Genomic DNA, 19,743 nt, shown 5'->3' on the forward strand with positions numbered 1-19,743 from the left:
ACCCACGCCCACTTTCCCACCTTGGCTCAGGCGATTAGAGGATCATCAGGGGGTCCTTTTGTCCCTCTGTGGGGGGTTACTCCCACTAGGTTTATATCTGGGACTCTCCACCATTTGACCTTAGAACTGAAGAAGCTTCTCGGATGAGAGGTGAAACGTCTTCAAGCAACTTAAAGAAGTCCAGACGCTTTTCTTTGCAAGCTCCTTTGACTACGATGACCTGGATGACTGAGAACCTTCACAGACATACAGTGAAACCAATATAACATCTCCACATTCACAAATATACATTTCTGACATTCAAAAACAAAACAAAAACAAATCAGCGACCAATATAGCCACCTTTCTTTGCAAGGACACTCAAAAGCCTGCCATCCATGGATTCTGTCAGTGTTTTGATCTGTTCACCATCAACATTGCGTGCAGCAGCAACCACAGCCTCCCAGACACTGTTCAGAGAGGTGTACTGTTTTCCCTCCTTGTAAATCTCACATTTGATGATGGACCACAGGTTCTCAATGGGGTTCAGATCAGGTGAACAAGGTGGCCATGTCATTAGTTTTTCTTCTTTTATACCCTTTCTTGCCAGCCACGCTGTGGAGTACTTGGACGCGTGTGATGGAGCATTGTCCTGCATGAAAATCATGTTTTTCTTGAAGGATGCAGACTTCTTCCTGTACCACTGCTTGAAGAAGGTGTCTTCCAGAAACTGGCAGTAGGACTGGGAGTTGAGCTTGACTCCATCCTCAACCCGAAAAGGCCCCACAAGCTCATCTTTGATGATACCAGCCCAAACCAGTACTCCACCTCTACCTTGCTGGCGTCTGAGTCGTACTGGAGCTCTCTGCCCTTTACCAATCCAGCCACGGGCCCATCCATCTGGCCCATCAAGACTCACTCTCATTTCATCAGTCCATAAAACCTTAGAAAAACCAGTCTTGAGATATTTCTTGGCCCAGTCTTGACGTTTCAGCTTGTGTGTCTTGTTCAGTGGTGGTCGTCTTTCAGCCTTTCTTACCTTGGCCATGTCTCTGAGTATTGCACACCTTGTGCTTTTGGGCACTCCAGTGATGTTGCAGCTCTGAAATATGGCCAAACTGGTGGCAAGTGGCATCTTGGCAGCTGCACGCTTGACTTTTCTCAGTTCATGGGCAGTTATTTTGCGCCTTGGTTTTTCCACACGCTTCTTGCGACCCTGTTGACTATTTTGAATGAAATGCTTGATTATTCGATGATCACGCTTCAGAAGCTTTGCAATTTTGAGACTGCTGCATTCCTCTGCAAGATATCTCACTATTTTTGACTTTTCTGAGCCTGTCAAGTCCTTCTTTTGACCCATTTTGCCAAAGGAAAGGAAGTTGCCTAATAATTATGCACACCTGATATAGGGTGTTGATGTCATTAGACCACACCCCTTCTCATTACAGAGATGCACATCACCTAATATGCTTAATTGGTAGTAGGCTTTCGAGCCTATACAGCTTGGAGTAAGACAACATGCATGAAGAGGATGATGTGGACAAAATACTCATTTGCCTAATAATTCTGCACTCCCTGTATATTAGCTGTATAATACCAGTAGGCCAGCTCTAATAGTAATTTGGTATGGCTTCGCGGGCCAAATGTAATTAGGCTGCGGGCCAAATTTGGCCCACGGGCCAGAGTTTGACACCTATGTTTTATGCGCACCTGCTGTTGAAGACTAAATCTGTGTGACACTGCAACTCTGTGCACGAGTATGTCTTAATGTCTATTTTTCCTTTCCCGCAGCATATGTGTACCAAGTGTGGAATTTCAAGCAACAGCAGGACATGCCCTGTGTGGCTGTGCCAGATCTGCAATGAACAGATAGAGGTGAAGGAAAAGGAATGATGAAGAACAGATTCCATGTTGTGCCACATTAGTCTGCCATTAGTCTTTTGTCACGATAATACTGTTACACAATTCTGTTTTTATGATGATGTTGTGCTTGCTGAGGTCGCTGCCCTGGGGAGCCCAAACTCTTTAAACAAATGCTCATTCCTATCATTCATACAGAATAAGTACTCAGTAATACTGCAGATACAAAGAGGTCATGTTTTTGCATCAAATAAAAGAATTCAAATTAAATAAATAAATTGGAGTTAAAATTTTGGCCACTAGAAACTGACTTCAGCTATGCTTAAAAACACAGTATGTCTATACAATATCTGCCAAAGCACTGTCCCTGTAACACATGTTACACATGTTTGAATTGTGTGAGCCATTTCCATTCTTGGAAAATATTCCAGTGATGCAAATCTTTGTGTTACTGCAGGTACAGAAGCGTTCAGGAGCTTGGTTCTTTAAAGGAAGAGAGCAACTGGGTCTGCCTGCCCCCCTTCCTCTGTCCAGACCTGGACAGTCGAGCACAGAAAACTGCTCTACTCCAGCAGGCTACAGTGGATCACATCAGGGATACGGTATTTTTTTGGAAGTGAATGTTTCTCACATTTGTGCATGGGTTTTCAGATATGCCTCTTAAGAACTGATAAAAACCATAAGAGCTAAATACGAGTTGTCTTTTGATCTTATGCCAGAGATATGCTTCTTTTATTTTATTTTTATTTAAAAGCTGAATTAGCGTATAAACATCTTGGGATGCATCTCCTTGTTTTTGAAGGTGTTGTCAGACAAAAAAAAAAATGGAAAAATTGCCACCTTATTGTGGTAGAGGTTGATCCCTAATGATACCAGAGCAATTTGTCTCTGGTTGGGTTTCCCAAAGCAACCTGATTGCTCACCTGAGGTGAGGGCCAAACTAAGTACAATTCAGAAGATATCAATGGCATGGCAATGGTAGTTTGCTTGGATCAGGGTTACTGGGAGTCTCCTGGAGTCAGACCTGGGGGAGAGTGCTGGTGACTAGGCCCTAACCCACAGGGCCCAGCTTGGCTCTGGTTGGTCCTGCACCCACCACCCACATGAGGAGCTGAAGCAGTATGGTGCAATGTGTCAAAGGTAGAGGTACTTAAGTTCTTTGTGACCACTTTACTAATTTTTGGGGTTTTTTTGATCTCTTTGTGGTTATTTTCTGTCTTTTGGAGTTGTAACTTTCCACCATGAAATATTAGTGGTCCCAGGGGGACCTGGCAGTCCCATTCGGTAATGCATCTATTGAAGTGAAACATTATTCTAACAGTGATGATAATCTTACTTTGACTCCCAGAGCGCATTGCAGGGTCACAGCAGCACAAGTCTTTTGGATCAGAACAATGGGAACAGACAGCAAAAACAACAGCTGACAGTTGTAATGAGGGTCATTCCCATCCAGCCGCTGTAATGAAGACAGAGAGACATGTGTCAGCCTCCAAACCACCTCAGGCAAACACAGAGCACACAACCCCTAACTCAGGTAAAGTCACACTGATCCTTCTAAGAATAAGCCCAGCACTACAAGGCTAATTTCTAAATGTTCCAAATGAACACTGATACATAAAAAGACACTTCAGATTGTGTTAACTGCTGATTATATTTTATAAAATCTCAAGTACCTGCTGCAGGTATGGAGAACCATCACGCGGAAAGACAAGAAACATTGCCCCCTCCAGCTGTGGAGGAAAAAAGACCACCTGTTATCTCTGGCTCTGTTTCATCTCATAAGCCTGTCTCCAGAGTTGGTCCACCTGTTAACCCACCTGCCAACAACCCTGCTCCTCCCAGACCCCCACCAGATCAAACAGAGGAAGACAACAATGACTATGACTCAGATGATGCCAGTAAGATTATTCCTCAAAATTTAAAACCTTTATTTGTTGAAGACAAATGTATTATTACTTTTATTTTTTGCAACGTGTATGTCTGTGTGTTTCTTACAGCCACTCTGGGATCTCTGGAGTTCACTCTACTCTATGAACAGGAGAACCATGCACTACACTGCGGTATTGTTAAAGCTAAGGTGAACGCTCATACACATGTATGAATAGAAATGAGATAACAACACAAAATAAAAGATCAGTTAAAATAGGACAAGATAAGTAATTCGGGCAACGTGGTTCAGGGGGTTGGGAAGCTCATCTTGTAACCGGAAGGTTGCCGGTTTGATCCCCAGCTCTGTCTGTCTTGGTCGTTGTGTCCTTGGACAAGACACTTCACCTACCGCCTACTGGTGATGGCCAGAGGGGCCGATGGCGCAATATGGCAGCCTCGCTTCTGTCAGTCTGCCCCAGGGCAGCTGTGGCTACAACTGTAGCTTGCCTCCACCAGTGTGTGAACGTGAGAGTGAATGAATAGTGGAATTATAAAGTGCTTAGAGGGTCTCGAAAAGCGCTATATAAATGCAATCCATTATTAATGAAGATTGGAAATGATATAGTAATAATAATATTATACAGACAGATTAGACAAGATAAAATCTGTGTTTTGGCTCTCGGAGGAGGCGGACGCACTTTTTCTCCTCTCCTCTCCCTTATCTTCCCTGCTTAGTTTTTATGTCCTTGTCTAGTCTTGTGTTTTTTGTATTACTTTCCCTGGAACACTCTCTCACAGTCTGTTTCTAAAACCTAAAGAGAATTATGGATTTGATCAACTGGTCTCTGAATGCTATTGACACCCTTTTCTCAACGAGAAGTCTGGGCTCGGGAGAGCCCGAGTGCCCTGGAGGGACTTTCCCTGCCGGATACACGATGGACGGGTGGCAGACATGGAGGATCGTGTGCCTGGCGGGACTGTCGATCGAGGACGCTGAAGATATCTACCTATTCGGAACCGTGATAACAGGGTTTTTGCTGATCGGAGCTGGCTTGGCCCTGGCTTATCTGAGAATTAAGCAGTGTTGGGAAGGTTACTTTTAAAATGTATTCCATTACAGAATACAGAATACATGCCCCAAAATGTATTCTGTAACGTATTCCGTTACGTTACTCAATGACAGTAACGTATTCTGAATACTTTGGATTACTTAATATATTATCATGCTTTTTACAACAACGTGAATGTACTATTGCTGGGTGATTTATTACTATTACTGAAGGTCCGCGACTCCGAACTGTAGTAAAGGGACCTCTGACTAATACGGCGGGGTCCGTGTTGGCTCGTAGCCGAAAAATAGCTTTACTTTGTTGTGTGGGTCAACTTTTCTTGCGAGAGACAGAGAGAGGCGTTGAAAGGCTGCTCCAATGGAACTTATTGTTTTCGGAGGAAAACACGAACACGGTGTACAGTCGAGTCTTAATAGCTTACTTACAACTGGGCTCGTCAGGCACTCTTCTTGGCTGAAGTGGTTATTATTATATTTACATGCTTCCAGCTCCAGTTTTTGCTCGATGACAACTCGTACCTTTCCACTCCCCTTTTTCTCCCTCCTCGCGCTCACAGACATATAACGGGTATGGCAGTCCATTCTCCCTGCAACACGGACTACACTGCCCATGATGCTACATTCTTTAGAGCTATGCTTGTAGCATTCTGCCTGTTAGCTTAGCACAACAACAACAACAAGGAAATGCGCTCTCTCACCCAGGAAACACACAGTCGCAGAGAGAGAGAGAGAGCGTCGCCCTGTAACCATGGCAACCGTAACGCTGCCGCCTGGAACAAAAGAACGTAGCTGTCAAACAAAACCCAAACAGTCCTGACCCGCGACAATATGAAACAGGAAAGTACCGCAGTGTAATCCATTTATTTCAACAAAGTAACTGTATTCTGAATACCACCTTTTTAAACGGTAACTGTAACGGAATACAGTTACTCATATTTTGTATTTTAAATACGTAACGGCGGTACATGTATTCCGTTACTCCCCAACACTGGAATTAAGAAAGCGGAACCGGCTGTTCAAACCCCCCCAAGGCTGCCTGCTGGGATTGAAACGATGGGACGAGGCGCAACTTCTCAGAACAGGCTCATTGAGAGCAGCATGGATAAGACCTTGGAGACTCTTACAGCTGCCGTGAATACTCAGAATAACACCTCTGAGTGTACATTGGATTACATCAAGGAGAGGCCTGCTAAGAATAACACCTTTGTTAAGTTGGATTACATCGTGGAACAGCTGACTGCAGTCGTGAGTTCTCAGAATCGGCTCTCTGAGCAAAAGAATGACAACACCACGGAACGCAAGTTTGATACCATCATGGGGAAGCTCGCGGTTTTCCAACGGGAGATTGAGAGACCAGTGTCGGAGTGTTAAAGAACAGCTTTGAAATTCTCACGAGTTGTTGCAAAAGAAAAATTACCATCACAATCCAGCTACCCCTTTGGCGCCAGCTGTGGGCTCAAGGCTGGAGCCGAACAAAAACTCCCTGATAACGACTGTGTTGAGTCTGTTCCTTCCCATTCCATGCAAGGCCACCTGGGTTGGCTGGAAGACTGTTTACTTAGCCTGGCAGGGCGAAGGACACTGTCTCAGCTGAACTATGGACACGCACACACATACATATACTGATACTGATAAGCACTCACTGACGCATCACCCTCCCTACCCCGGATCCAACGCCACCTCCAACACTTACCTCCCCTCTGATGTGGACATCGGGTCAGCTGGAGGCGCAGTCGAAGATTGCAGCGATCCCAGATCAGATGTACACACTGGAACACTTTCCCATGTTGCTTGTCTGTGTTTATTGTGCTATGTTGTGTTGATATCTGTGCATTCCTGTATTATCCTTTTGTGTTACACATTTCGATGTTTTTTTCCTCGCTACCTAGCCTGACCTGTCTCCCCAATGTGATGTTTGTGTATTGTATGTATGGTCGGCAAGGTCTGTCATCTCGGTTGTGGGCAAAAGACCTGCAACTGACAAATAAAGGCTATCTCATCTCATCTCATCTCATCTCATAAAAACAGACCATATAGAAGATAAGACAAAACAAAACATTTAAGGTGATGGCTGGAAAAGCAACAACATAAAAATTATAAAGTGGGACAAGGTAAACGAGTACTTGAAAGGAGAAGACAAAAGGACACAATACAACACAGGAAAATATGTGCCAAAACAAAACATCTCAGGTCCAACCAAACTAATAATGGACAGGACAAAATGAGACAAGAAGAACAAGAAGGGACAATTGGGACAAGACATGCCATGTCAAGAAGAAATGAGAATAGACAAGAAGAAATAAGGAGCTTAATGTTTTCATTGAGCATTCTGAAACCCGATGTCACAAGCACAGAGACTGAGTCTACTTTGAGACTTGTCAATCTCAAAGTGGGTCACATAGAGCATGCAATGCTTTGTCATCACTGTAGACACTAATGGGAGCCATAATTTAGAAACTACACATGATGTTGTATTCAAGAAGATTTGAAGTTATTTGAAACTATTGATTAAGGCCAGCACGGTGGCACGGTGGTTAGCACTGTTGCCACACAGCATGAAGATCCTGAGTTCAATTCCAACATCAGGCCGGGGTCTTTCTGTGTGTCTGCGTGGGTTCCCTCCGGGTACTCCGGCTTCCTCCCACCGTCCAAAGACATGCAGCTTGTGGGGATAGGTTAATTGGATAATCCAAATTGTTATTAGGTGCGAATGAATGTGAGCGCGAATGGTTGTCTGTCCCTGTGTGTTAGCCCTGCGACAGACTGGCGACCTGTCCAGGTTGTACCCTGCCTCTCGCCCTATGACAGCTGGGATAGGCTCCAGCGCCCCCCGCGACCCTGAAAAGGATAAGCAGAAGCGAATGGATGGATGGATGGATGATTAAGGCCATAAAATCTATAGAAAAATGTTTACTGAGACAAAGGAGCTGAAGGCTGTTTACACAAAGCCTTCTTTTTGGTCACTGGGAGGTTTAAAACACTTCTGGCAGGCTTCATTTTCAAACCCTGAACTTACATCCATATTTAAATACAGTGTATACACAAGACAGAACAAGGTAAAATGGGATATAAGAGAGACGTTAACAATAAAAACAAACAAAAATAATAATATAATAATAATATTTTCATCTCGAATGAATCCAAGCATTGTGTTTCTTGTTTTTTTCAGGGTTTAAAAGCAATGGACTCAAATGGACTTGCAGACCCATATGTTAAGCTGCACCTGTTACCTGGAGCCAGTAAGGTATTTACATGCTTACTTATTTATTTTACTCATTTAAGAAGTAAGATTTTAAAAACAACAAGCTAATCTTTATGTACAAATAAATATGGCAGAATAGCCAGGAAAATGTTGCCTATATACAGGGTAGGAAGTAATTATTTGATTCCCTGCTGAATTTGTACATTTTGCAGAATTCAACCCCCCACCCCACCCCAATAATTTTGGCTCCCACAGATTTGCTGTGTACCTGTGTGGCTCTCAGATTACAGTCAATCAGTTAATCATTTTTTAGATATTCCTGATCTCAATTTGTTATAAAGCACGCGTGTCCCCAAAATCAGTTTCTTCCATTCCAACCTCGCCACCACCATGGGCAAGAACAAAGAGCTGTCAAAGGAAATCAGTGAGAAGACTGTAGACCTGCGCTAAGGCTACAGTGGGTCACAAGACCATCAGCAAGAAGCTTAGTGAAAAGGTGACAACTGCTGATGCAATTATTTGGAAATGGAAGACTATAAAATGACCATCGGTCACCCTCAAGCTCAATGCAAGATCTTACCTGGTGAGAATGATAATGACAAAGGTGCTGAATCAGCCAAAAAGCTACATGGGAGGACCTTGTTAATGATCTGAAGACATTTGACACCACAGTCACCCAGAACACCATTGGTAAGACACTAGATTGTAATTGAAATATTGCAGCACCCACAAGACACACAGATTACCTGTCCATTAGGGAACCTTAAAATTTTGGACGACAACCTCCTTCCCTCAGCCAAAACACATGGATGGATCTTCTAGCATAACAATGACCCAAAGCATATCACAACAAAAGGAGTTGCTAAAGAAGAAGCACATTAAGATCATGGAGTGACCACACCAGTCGCCAGACTTCAATTATTTAAAAAATCTATGGAGAGATCATAGCTTCAAATTGCCGAGGAGCAGTTGAAAAACCGTAAAGATTCAGAGGGTTTTGTAAATTTGCAAACAGAAAAAATGTGTGATTTTTTTCTGGATTTTTCTCTCCGTTAAAATTAAGCTACGATGGAAATGTTAAGACTGTTCATTTCTTTATAATTAAGAAAATTTATAAATTCAGCAGAGGATTGATTAACTGTTTCACCAACTGTATTAATTTAACAGAAATTGACATTAGCAGGAAATTGGAGGATGGGATGTACGCAATGTGACCCAATAAATGTAAATACAGTGTTAGAAAGCTCCTAATGACAATCCTGTTTGAGAAGATGGTGTTTTGGTGAATTTATTTGATTTGAAATGCTCTTATATTATATAATATTGCAATAACAAACTGACTAATGCTCATAGCCTTAAATTTAGGTTGGCTGGTACATCGCTGATAGGAGTACTGTGTCATTTTGAGTGAAATAGAATAATCAGTTTGCTTTGAGCTAAGTGTTTGATGTTCTGATGGGCATTGGTTCTCAGTTATTCCTCAGTTTCTTTTATTACTTGAGAAATTCATCTGAATTTCTTATCTTTAGTCTAATAAGCTTCGTACCAAGACACTTAAAAACACCTTGAATCCTGTTTGGAATGAAACCCTGGTTTACCATGGCATCACAGATGAAGAAATGTCACGCAAAACCCTCCGGTATGAACGACTTTTACATACTTTAACACTGATTTGCTACTTATATCAAAATAAAAGCTTTCATGGAGTGCATCGTTTGTTGTTTGCAGGCTTTCGGTGAGTGACGAGGACAAGTTTGGACACAATGAATTCATAGGAGAGACACGAGTGGCCCTCAAGAAACTGAAATTTAATGAGAAGAAGAACTTCAGTGTTTGTTTGGAGAGAGTGATCCCAGTAAGTCTGAGGGCAAAACCGACAATACGATGAGGTTTTGACCTGCTCTAAATATTTGCTTAATAAGGCACACAGTTAGCTACTGTTTTTCTGTAAGTTTAACTCAGCACTGGCAGATGAACTCACAGCACAGCTCAAGTACATGAGATGCAAAAATGAGTACAGATCACAAGAGATGCCAGTGTTTTTAAACTGTGAGTCACACATTATCTGAAATGAAGGTTACACATTGTTTTGTATTTTGGTGCAAAACAGCATCTTAGAGGATGACAAAGCAGTTCAGAACATCTTATCTTGTTCTTTCCTTAGACATTTTAGTAAAGCACTAGTAACTTGCTGCTTCCAAAGGCATAAAGTACTTTTGCAATCGAGTGAAATCTTCACATTTTCCGCTTGGTGTAGGTACGTGGTCAGTCTGGGCCACAAGATTACTCATTACAGTGTAAGTGGTTACCTCAGGGACACCAAGGGGACACAGCTCTGGCTATAGCTGCATAAGTCCCATTTTGCTTCGGTTTAAACTTGCTTAAGGGACAACAAATGAAAAGAAATCGAATTTAAGGGGGGAGCGAGTTAAAACAGCTTGTTTCAGATAGTGAATGAACTGAGAGCTTGCACCAAGGCTCAGTATAAAACAAATGAGAATCTTTTAAAACCACAAATCACCCAAAACTGTCAGGGGTGTTGTGTGGATGCTAGGAAAGGAGGACCTAAACGCTGGACTCACAGGTAGGTGAAGGCTGGTGCTTATTATGACGAGCAGGTGAGCTGAACATAAGATGGCTCGCTGAACTGAAATGACTGGCTGAACTGAACACACGTACAGAGTAGACAACATTAACATCAATGAGACGACAAAGACCAGGATGAAACTGAGGACTTAAGTACACTGGCTAATGATGATGATTAGGGACCGGTGAGAACACAGCTGAACATAATGAAACAGGAAGTAGAACTAATGACACTGAAACAGAGGGGTGGCACGGTGAAGCGGGAAATATGAATGTGGAACATAAACTGAACATGAACTGAATACAGCTGGTGAACCACCCAGGAACCCTGACAAAAACTACTTTGGTGGCCAAGAATACATCTAATGTATTAGTTCCCTTTTAAAAACACTAGTATAAATGGAATTCTCGGTATGTATAATTTCGTGATAGGTCTGTCTGCTGATCCTCTAGTAGGATTAACCACCAGAGCAGCTGTTTTAAAACAGTTATTATTTATAGTGCTCATATAATAACATTTTATTCATTGAAAACTGAACATCTTCAGGTGGACCTTAAATGGATCTAAACGTGAATGTTTTAATCACAAATGGCTAGACACTTGAAGAGATAAAATGTATTATTTTGTACTTTATGCATACATATACACTTAATAGTGTATATGGAAAAAGTATGCATAGCTTGGTGTCCAGTTTTATTACCCTGTGGCATGCACACTGACAAAACCTGAAATTAAAGATTACGAGGTACCCCAATACTTTGTCCATATAGTTTGCAGGCCATACATTGTAGAAGTGAAAGTCTTTGACGAATTGTTTGAAAAGTTCTCATAAATACTGGAAACAGGAAAGCATTTTCTACAGTATGACTGGATTCTGCTTGACACCTTAAGTTTTGTATGGTCTATGGAAATGGGATACAACATGTTACTTACTGATCTTTAACCGTGCTTAAATAGCTGTTTTCCCGGGTTTTAGTTCTTATACTAAGAAATGCTGAAGTAGTCCTTGAACAGGGACATTTCCTATTTTACTTCTATACACACAAACTAATGATAAAGGCTCTAGCTTCAATCATGATGAGGATGATGATGATAATGATGATGGTTTGCTCTCTGTGCAGGTGAAGAAGGCTGTAGGAGGATCCATCCGTGGCATGGCTCTTTATGAGGATGATGTAAGACCTTCACATAGATCTTACCACTGTGCATTAGTTAATATACGTATTTAAAAAATAGAAATTAAAACATATAAGCTACATTTGTGTAAATGTAAAATATATAACATTACACAGTTTCAAATAAAAATCAGGTAATATACTTAAGGCCACTGTTCCTTTTACAGGCATCTTCTATACTGATGTTACTTATGTTCTTTTATTCGATGTATCTTGCATTTGCTTATTTTCAGGTTTTATCTGAAGGATGTATGTATATACAGTGGGGCAAAAAAGTATTTAGTCAGCCACCGATTGTGCAAGTTCCCCCACTTAAAATGATGACAGAGGTCAGTAATTTGCACCAGAGGTACACTTCAACTGTGAGAGACAGAATGTGAAAAAGAAATCCATGAATTCACATGGTAGGATTTGTAAAGAATTTATTCGTAAATCAGGGTGGAAAATAAGTATTTGGTCACCTCAAACAAGGAAAATCTCTGGCTCTCACAGACCTGTAACGTCTTCTGTAAGAAGCTTTTCTGTCCCCCACTTGTTACCTGTATGAATGGCACCTGTTTGAACTCATCATCTGTATAAAAGACACCTGTCCACAGCCTCAAACAGTCAGACTCCAAACTCCGCCATGGCCAAGACCAAAGAGCTTTGGAAGGACACCAGGAAAAGTATTGTAGACCTGCACCAGACTGGGAAGAGTGAATCTACAATAGGCAAGCAGCTTGGTGTGAAAAAATCAACTGTGGGAGCAATCATCAGAAAATGGAAGACATACAAGACCACTGATAATCTCCCTCGATCTGGGGCTCCACGCAAGATCTCATCCCGTGGGGTCAAAATGATCATGAGAACGGCGAGCAAAGATCCCAGAACCACACGGGGGGACCTGGTGAATGACCTGCAGAGAGCTGGGACCAAAGTAACAAAGGTCACCATCAGTAACACACTACAACGGCAGGGAATCAAATCCCGCAGTGCCAGACGTGTTCCGCTGCTGAAGCCAGTGCATGTCCAGGCCCGTCTGAAGTTTGCCAGAGAGCACATGGATGATACAGCAGAGGATTGGGAGAATGTCATGTGGTCAGATGAAACCAAAGTAGAACTTTTTGGTATAAACTCAACTCGTCGTGTTTGGAGGAAGAAGAATACTGAGTTGCATCCCAAGAACACCATACCTACTGTGAAGCATGGGGGTGGAAACATCATGCTATGGGGCTGTTTTTCTGCCAAGGGGACAGGACGACTGATCCGTGTTAAGGACTGAATGAATGGGGCCATGTATCGTGAGATTTTGAGCCAAAACCTCCTTCCATCAGTGAGAACTTTGAAGATGAAACGAGGCTGGGTCTTCCAACATGACAATGATCCAAAACACACCGCCCGGGCAACAAAGGAGTGGCTCCGTAAGAAGCATTTGAAAGTCCTGGAGTGGCCTAGCCAGTCTCCAGACCTCAACCCCATAGAAAATCTGTGGCGGGAGTTGAAAGTCCGTGTTGCTCGGCGACAGCCCCAAAACATCACTGCTCTCGAGAAGATCTGCATGGAGGAATGGGCCAAAATACCAGCTACTGTGTGTGCAAACCTGGTAGAGACCTATAGCAAACGTTTGACCTCTGTTATTGCCAACAAAGTATTGAGTTGTATTTTTGTTATTGACCAAATACTTATTTTCCACCCTGATTTACGAATAAATTCTTTACAAATCCTACCATGTGGATTCATGGATTTTTTTTTTTCACATTCTGTCTCTCACAGTTGAAGTGTACCTCTGGTGCAAATTACTGACCTCTGTCATCATTTTAGGTGGGGGAACTTGCACAATCGGTGGCTGACTAAATACTTTTTTGCCCCACTGTATGTACTGTAGCCTAAAGTAGTTTCTTCAGATTCCCCGGCTTCAGCTCTTATGGTGAAGCCAAGTATTACCACTGCTTATTAACCACTGCTGTGCACTGCCTTTGTGCCAGACAATGACCTGATCACATACTATGTTAATTATATCAGACAGATGTTACTGATCATTTTTTATTTATTTATTTTACTTTTTCTGTCATCAGTTATATTCATTTAACAGCCATGGTAGATCTCACTTTTTTCTGTCCCAGTAATCCTTTTGTCTCATGTTATCTTACATAAAACTGGTCTGATGAGTTTCAGTAAGTTATACAGATATCTTACTATGTGATTTTGGGAACAGGACACTTTGCCTCAGTAGATACTCAAATTGTGGTTTATTGTCTTTCAAATAAGGCATGAAAGTGGTTGCATCACTATCCAGGCAAAAACTATGAGTTTTCAGTTCAGTAAGAGAAAAACTTCAACTCATATTGGCACTATATAAAAAAATAAACAAAGCAAGAACATGGTGCTTTACATAGTAGGTTCAAGATTTTACTGTATTAAAAAGAGAATCCCAACATTTCTGTAATAGAAAGCAACTGGTGGCTTGAGATGAAGTCTCAAGTGAAATGACGCTAAAACTTGCTAAGTAAACACAGGCTGGAGAAAGATTATGGATGCTGGATACTGCGTGCATCCTTTTGTGAGATGAGCTGAAAATAGAGCTCTTTGGTCACAGTGACACTGCTTATGTTTAGAGAAACAAGGAAGTGGCGCACAACCCAAAGACAACTATCCACATTGTGAAACACACTAGGAGTACACTAAGAGTATTGTACTGTGGGGATGCTTCAATGCATCTGGAACAGAGAATCTTGTCAAGGTGGAAGGACTCATGAGGAAAAAATAATATGTGAAGATTTGTGTAAAATCTGTGGGGTGCCTGAAAACCAAGATCTATGCTGAAGACCATCAGATGTGGAGGAACTTATTTAACAGAACTTACTTAAAAAAAAAATTTCATAACGGGGTTCATAGTTTTATCCTCATTTGTACTTCTAGTTACATCTCAGACAGATGCAAATTCTCCAGCCATCGCAGAGTAAAACATAGGTCCTAGGACAGAACCCTGTGGAACTCCATGGTGAACTTTTGGGTAGAGATTTATCCCAGTGACATATTTTAGTGTGTTTACTACAAAGACAAATTTGTTGAAATAGTTTTCATTTATTTATGTTAAAGTTATTTGGTACATGTCACTTACGCATGTGTGTTCACAGCTGAAAGAAGTTGAAAACTCAGAGGAGAGGGGCCGTATCTTGATATCATTGATGTACAACAGCCAGCAGAGTCATTTGATAGTGGGTGTGGTCCGATGTGCTCACCTGGCTGCAATGGACTCCAATGGATACTCTGACCCGTTTGTCAAAGTGTATGTGTTTTTTCCAGCTGCATCTGCACTAATGTCACTACATAGATAAACTCTCTATGACAGTGGGGAAATCCTTTTTTCATTTGTTTGGTTTTTTTTACTTTGCTTTGCTAAGAATTGGACACAAGTATCAGTAACACATCTTGCCTCCTCAGTAAATATGAAGCTGGAGTGACAGTTTCTTAAGTTAACTAGCCTAGACCCGTCAAAGTTAAAAATATGGAATAAACTCAAAATAGACTTCTGATTATGATTATCACTGCTAATCTGACTTAACTGTTGAAATGTGCTTCGTTAACATTTAAATAGATGTTAAATTTTCGAGCAAAGTCAGTGAGCTCAACAAAGTAAATAAACATTCCCAGAAATCTTGAACTTCATTCCCAAGGGATGGCATTTTAACTTTGTTGTTCTGTCCTCTTTGATAGATGTCTCAAGCCAGACATGGGAAAGAAAGCTAAAAACAAGACACAGATCAAAAAGAAGACACTTAACCCAGAGTTTAATGAGGTGAGTCTGCGGATTTTGCCATTTTCTGCCCATCCAGATTTCACTCACAGTTTTGTAATAAACTTTCTTCTGTCACTATGTTATAGGAGTTCAGTTATGAAATTAAGCATGGTGAGCTAGCCAAGAAAACACTTGACATCTCAGTCTGGGACTATGACATGGGGAAATCCAATGATTTTATTGGTAAGTTAATAACTTTGATCACATATCCTTATTGATGCTTGTCCACTTCCTGATTTTTTGTATGTTTGTCACACTTAAATGTTTCAGATCATCAAACAAATTTAGACACAAAAGGCAGTCTCTAAATGAAGGTGTTTATTATTGAGAGGGAAAAAATCCAAACGTACATGGCCCTGAATGAAAAAGTGATTGTGCCCTAAACCTAATAACTGCTTGGGCCACCCTTAGCAGCAACAACTGCAATCAAGCGTTAGCGATAACTACCAATCAGAGAAAATTTGGGCCACTCATCTTTGCAGACTTGTTGTAATTCAGTCGCACTGGAGAGTTTTCAAGCATGAACCACCTTTTAAAGGTCATGCCACAGCATCTCAATCGGGTTCAGATCAGGACTTTGCCTAGGCCACTCCAAAGTCTTCATTTAGTTTTTCTTAAGCCATTCAGAGGTGGACTTACTATTGCGTCTTGGATCATTTGTCCTGCTGCAGAACCCAAGTGCCCTTCAGCTTGAACAGATGGCTGGACATTCTCCTTCAGGATGTTTTGATAGACAGCAGTGAACAGTGAAATTGAGCTCAACTCAATCATTCAGGACATCATTGGCTAATATTAAAATTTGTTTGATGATATAAAACATGTGTGCAACAAATATGAAAAACATTAGGAAATCGGGAAGGGGGCACACACTTGTTACACTACTGTATTGATGTAGCCACTGTTGTATCACGTATTTGTTAGTTAAGTCCAGTCATGAAGCCACAATCTGGCTGTTGTAACTGCCATCACCATGGTGTTTTGGATGTTGAAAGTGAGGGGTGGATCTGAGTGTTCTAATGAGTAGTCAATCACAGGATGTTAGCTAATAAGAATGCTCTGGTTTATCCTCTTTTCTGACTCTAATAAGTACCATAAACTATAAAAAGAACTTAATGTTGTAGTTAGTATAACTTGAAACCAGTATTAAAAGCCATGAACTCACTTGGAACTGCTGAGAATTGTTTGCCCACAGACATATATAACCGTCACTTTTTTTCCTACCAGAGAACCCCCTTGCTGGCGAGTTCAAAGACAAAGATTTGAAGCCCTTCTTGCATAGGTTTCACTTATAAGACCACGTATCTGTGTCTGTCTTTTACATGCAGTCAATTCTGTAAGCTCCTAATGTTGTGCATTATTAGACTTATTAGTGTCACAAAGATTTTCATTTTTCTGTCCAGGCAATTTATATAGAAGTTGGCCAATTATCAGAAAACCATTGACTGATCTTAGCACAGTTTGACCACTACACAATTCTAAAGCCTAGCCCACAGCTATACATCTGCCTTGTTTTAGGAACCCTCAGATGTGAACATGCTGCCACTGCAAGTATTATAAATTTAGAAATAAGCTTGTACATAATGAAATAGACAAATATTCATCTTTTATAATGGTTTCCTTTCTACCTTCAGGTGGCTGTCAGTTAGGCATCCAGGCTAAAGGAGAGTGTTTGAAGCACTGGTATGAATGCCTCAAGAATAAAGACAAGAAGATTGAGCGTTGGCATGTTCTTCTAAATGACAACACCACTCAGTTTGAGGATTGAAAGTTAAAATCTTCAACTCTTGTCTGTATTTTTTTCTCCATATCTCTCTGTAAAATGTCTTCCATGAGTGCAGGTAGACAAATAATGTACTCTTGCTTTCAATGTAGTTTGCTGCAAAATGCTATATGAAAGCTTCATTTTAAGCACTATTGTTTTTTGTGACCAACATGGATGTTGACCTTTATGCTTTTTGTCAAAAGGAGTTTATCATATCATAAACTGTATCAGACTATAAACAAATATTCTGACATGCAGTAATGTTTGAACTGATTATCGTGTTTTATGGACAAGATAACAGCCCTTTATTTTCGTCATCAAGTCAAGTATCTACAGAACTTACACATACTGATATTGATATGTATCCATGTCACCTAAGGTCATGTGTTATCATCTGATTTTCCATATTGTTTGGGTATGGGTGTTATGTTTTTATTTTCATGTGTTGTGGTACATATTTATTCTGCTTTATGCATCTGTTAAATATTACGTTAGGCACTGCAGTGAACAATCATTTGTTTTGCATGTGACATGCAGATAACATACTGTTTTCCATATCTTCATGGTCGCTACATCACCTTCTTCCATGCATGTGGGGAGTATTCAACAACCTAAAATGTTTCTGCATGAAATTATAATAATGATTATTTCAAAAACAAGTTTAATTATGCAGTGGCTGTTAGGTTGACCAGATCCTAGGAAACTAAATGTGGGGGAAAGGCACAATGTGGCCTGTGTGAATTTGAACCCAGAGACTAAGGGTTATACCTCATGTTCAGTTGTTCAGAATATTTAAACGGACAACACTGTTCTGTCTAGTATTCATCTTTGGAGTTGAAAAGGTGTTCATCCATATATACTGGCAAATCTATTATTGATCATTTTTCTTGTTCTATTTTTTGTGAGACTTTTAGGAGATGAGTTTGGTAAACAAGAACTAATAGAACTAATTAAAATGTGTGACATTGTCTAAATATATGAATATATAGGAAGAGGGAGTTAAGGGCTTAAGTAAGGGTTCCACTTTATGTCCAGTCTCACATAAAGTGGAATATCTGGTCACCGGAAGTTCTGTTTTTGGAATATGATGAAATATTGCTCCACGGGTATATCTTATATACATTTGCAGGTTGTTTTCAGTTACATATTCAACATTGTCCTGTCTGTACTGATATTGGTGCATGTCTGTAGCAACACATGGCTAATAAATAAAGACCTGATGAAACTTGCTCGGCATTTGTTGTGTATGACATGGCATAAACTTTGTCTGAATCAGGTGAGGTTCAAACCAATCAGCTCAGACAGACACGCAGCTGAAAAATTTGTGAACTTTGACTTCTCCTGATAAAACTTCTTCTGTCTAACTGGGGGAAAGTTTATAGACTCATTACACTCTAAAAAAGTCTGATCTTGAATGATCTACGAGCTATGATCTCACTTTTGATGTTATCAGAAAGGTTCTACCACAGCTGAAAAGATAGGCCTGGCAAGAACTCCAATATTTACATTTCAACTCCAAGACCTTCAGACAGAGCAAAAGGCTGTGTAGAATTAAGCTGTGAAACTCTGCAAAGGTCTGCATCAAACTATATAATGGCAAAGAACACTTTACTGACTCTAGAAAAAAAATGCAAACACAAAAACCAAGAGCAAAAAATGTCAACACACAAACACATTACAGACCATTACAACAAAAAGATAAGGAGACTAAATGAATATATAAAGATAAGCAAAACAATCACAGGAGCAACACACGAGAGACAACAATGATGTAATAAAATGGCTATAAAAATGCAAAATGGCTACTAAGTGACACAAAATGACACAAAAATCACAAGAAGGGATAAAGACAGATGACCTGGTAATAAAAGAAGCAAACAGAGAACAGAAAAAGAGAAAAAGGATAAAAGATGACCACAACAGTAAACAAAATCACCAAAAGAGAGGTGAAATGACAATAAAATAGACAAAGAGGAAACCTACTATAATGAGAGGTTAAAAAGACACAAATCGCAAGGGGAGACTCAATGACTACAAACAAAACAACCACAAAAAAAGAACAAAAAAAAATCATAAGAAATAGAGCAATGTAGCATAAGTATGCAAGCTTGCAAAAACAAGATGCAAAAGGACTACAGAGAGTGGCAGTCATTGAAAAATAAAATAAAAGCTGCTAAAAAAGACAAAATGACCCTGGAACGAGACAAGCGGAGTGGAAAAAAAAGGTCAAATGGACACAAAACGCCATCTGTGGTCTTTCATTTTTTTAGTTCAAGTATCTTCTGTAGGTGAGGATGTTTCTGGGTCCACGGATTATATAAGATTACAGATTATATTTTTCTCTATCACAAAACTATGTCAACACTCAAATACTATTTTAGGCACACTTGAAGAGAACAGTCTGCCTGGTTGGGCTGCTCACTGCAATACAGTTACTGGCCACATCATTAGGTACACCTGCT

At 40.6% G+C, this 19,743-nt stretch overlaps 1 protein-coding gene across 3 annotated transcripts in view; it reads left to right on the forward strand.

Annotated features, from left to right (window-relative positions):
* rph3aa (rabphilin 3A homolog (mouse), a) overlaps positions 1–18,494 on the forward strand; it is a 50,013-nt gene extending 31,519 nt beyond the window's left edge. For 2 of the 3 annotated variants that reach the window (XM_085414534.1, XM_085414535.1), the window contains exons 4-16: positions 1,771–1,854; positions 2,297–2,441; positions 3,188–3,373; positions 3,510–3,737; positions 3,837–3,916; positions 7,947–8,021; positions 9,509–9,618; positions 9,708–9,834; positions 11,688–11,741; positions 14,858–15,009; positions 15,438–15,519; positions 15,606–15,702; positions 17,151–18,494. In XM_085414534.1, the coding sequence (XP_085270660.1) occupies positions 1,771–1,854; positions 2,297–2,441; positions 3,188–3,373; positions 3,510–3,737; positions 3,837–3,916; positions 7,947–8,021; positions 9,509–9,618; positions 9,708–9,834; positions 11,688–11,741; positions 14,858–15,009; positions 15,438–15,519; positions 15,606–15,702; positions 17,151–17,284 (1,554 nt within the window). In that variant the 3' untranslated portion in view covers positions 17,285–18,494. The remainder of the gene's footprint in view (positions 1–1,770; positions 1,855–2,296; positions 2,442–3,187; positions 3,374–3,509; positions 3,738–3,836; positions 3,917–7,946; positions 8,022–9,508; positions 9,619–9,707; positions 9,835–11,687; positions 11,742–14,857; positions 15,010–15,437; positions 15,520–15,605; positions 15,703–17,150) is intronic. The other variant, XM_085414536.1, reaches the window with a different exon arrangement.
* The last annotated feature ends 1,249 nt before the right edge of the window (positions 18,495–19,743 follow it).

This window comes from Rhamphochromis longiceps, linkage group LG7 (genome assembly GCF_057381845.1).
Source record: "Rhamphochromis longiceps isolate RC_006_pf linkage group LG7, R_longiceps_female_GT1.1, whole genome shotgun sequence".
Taxonomy (NCBI): domain Eukaryota; kingdom Metazoa; phylum Chordata; class Actinopteri; order Cichliformes; family Cichlidae; genus Rhamphochromis; species Rhamphochromis longiceps.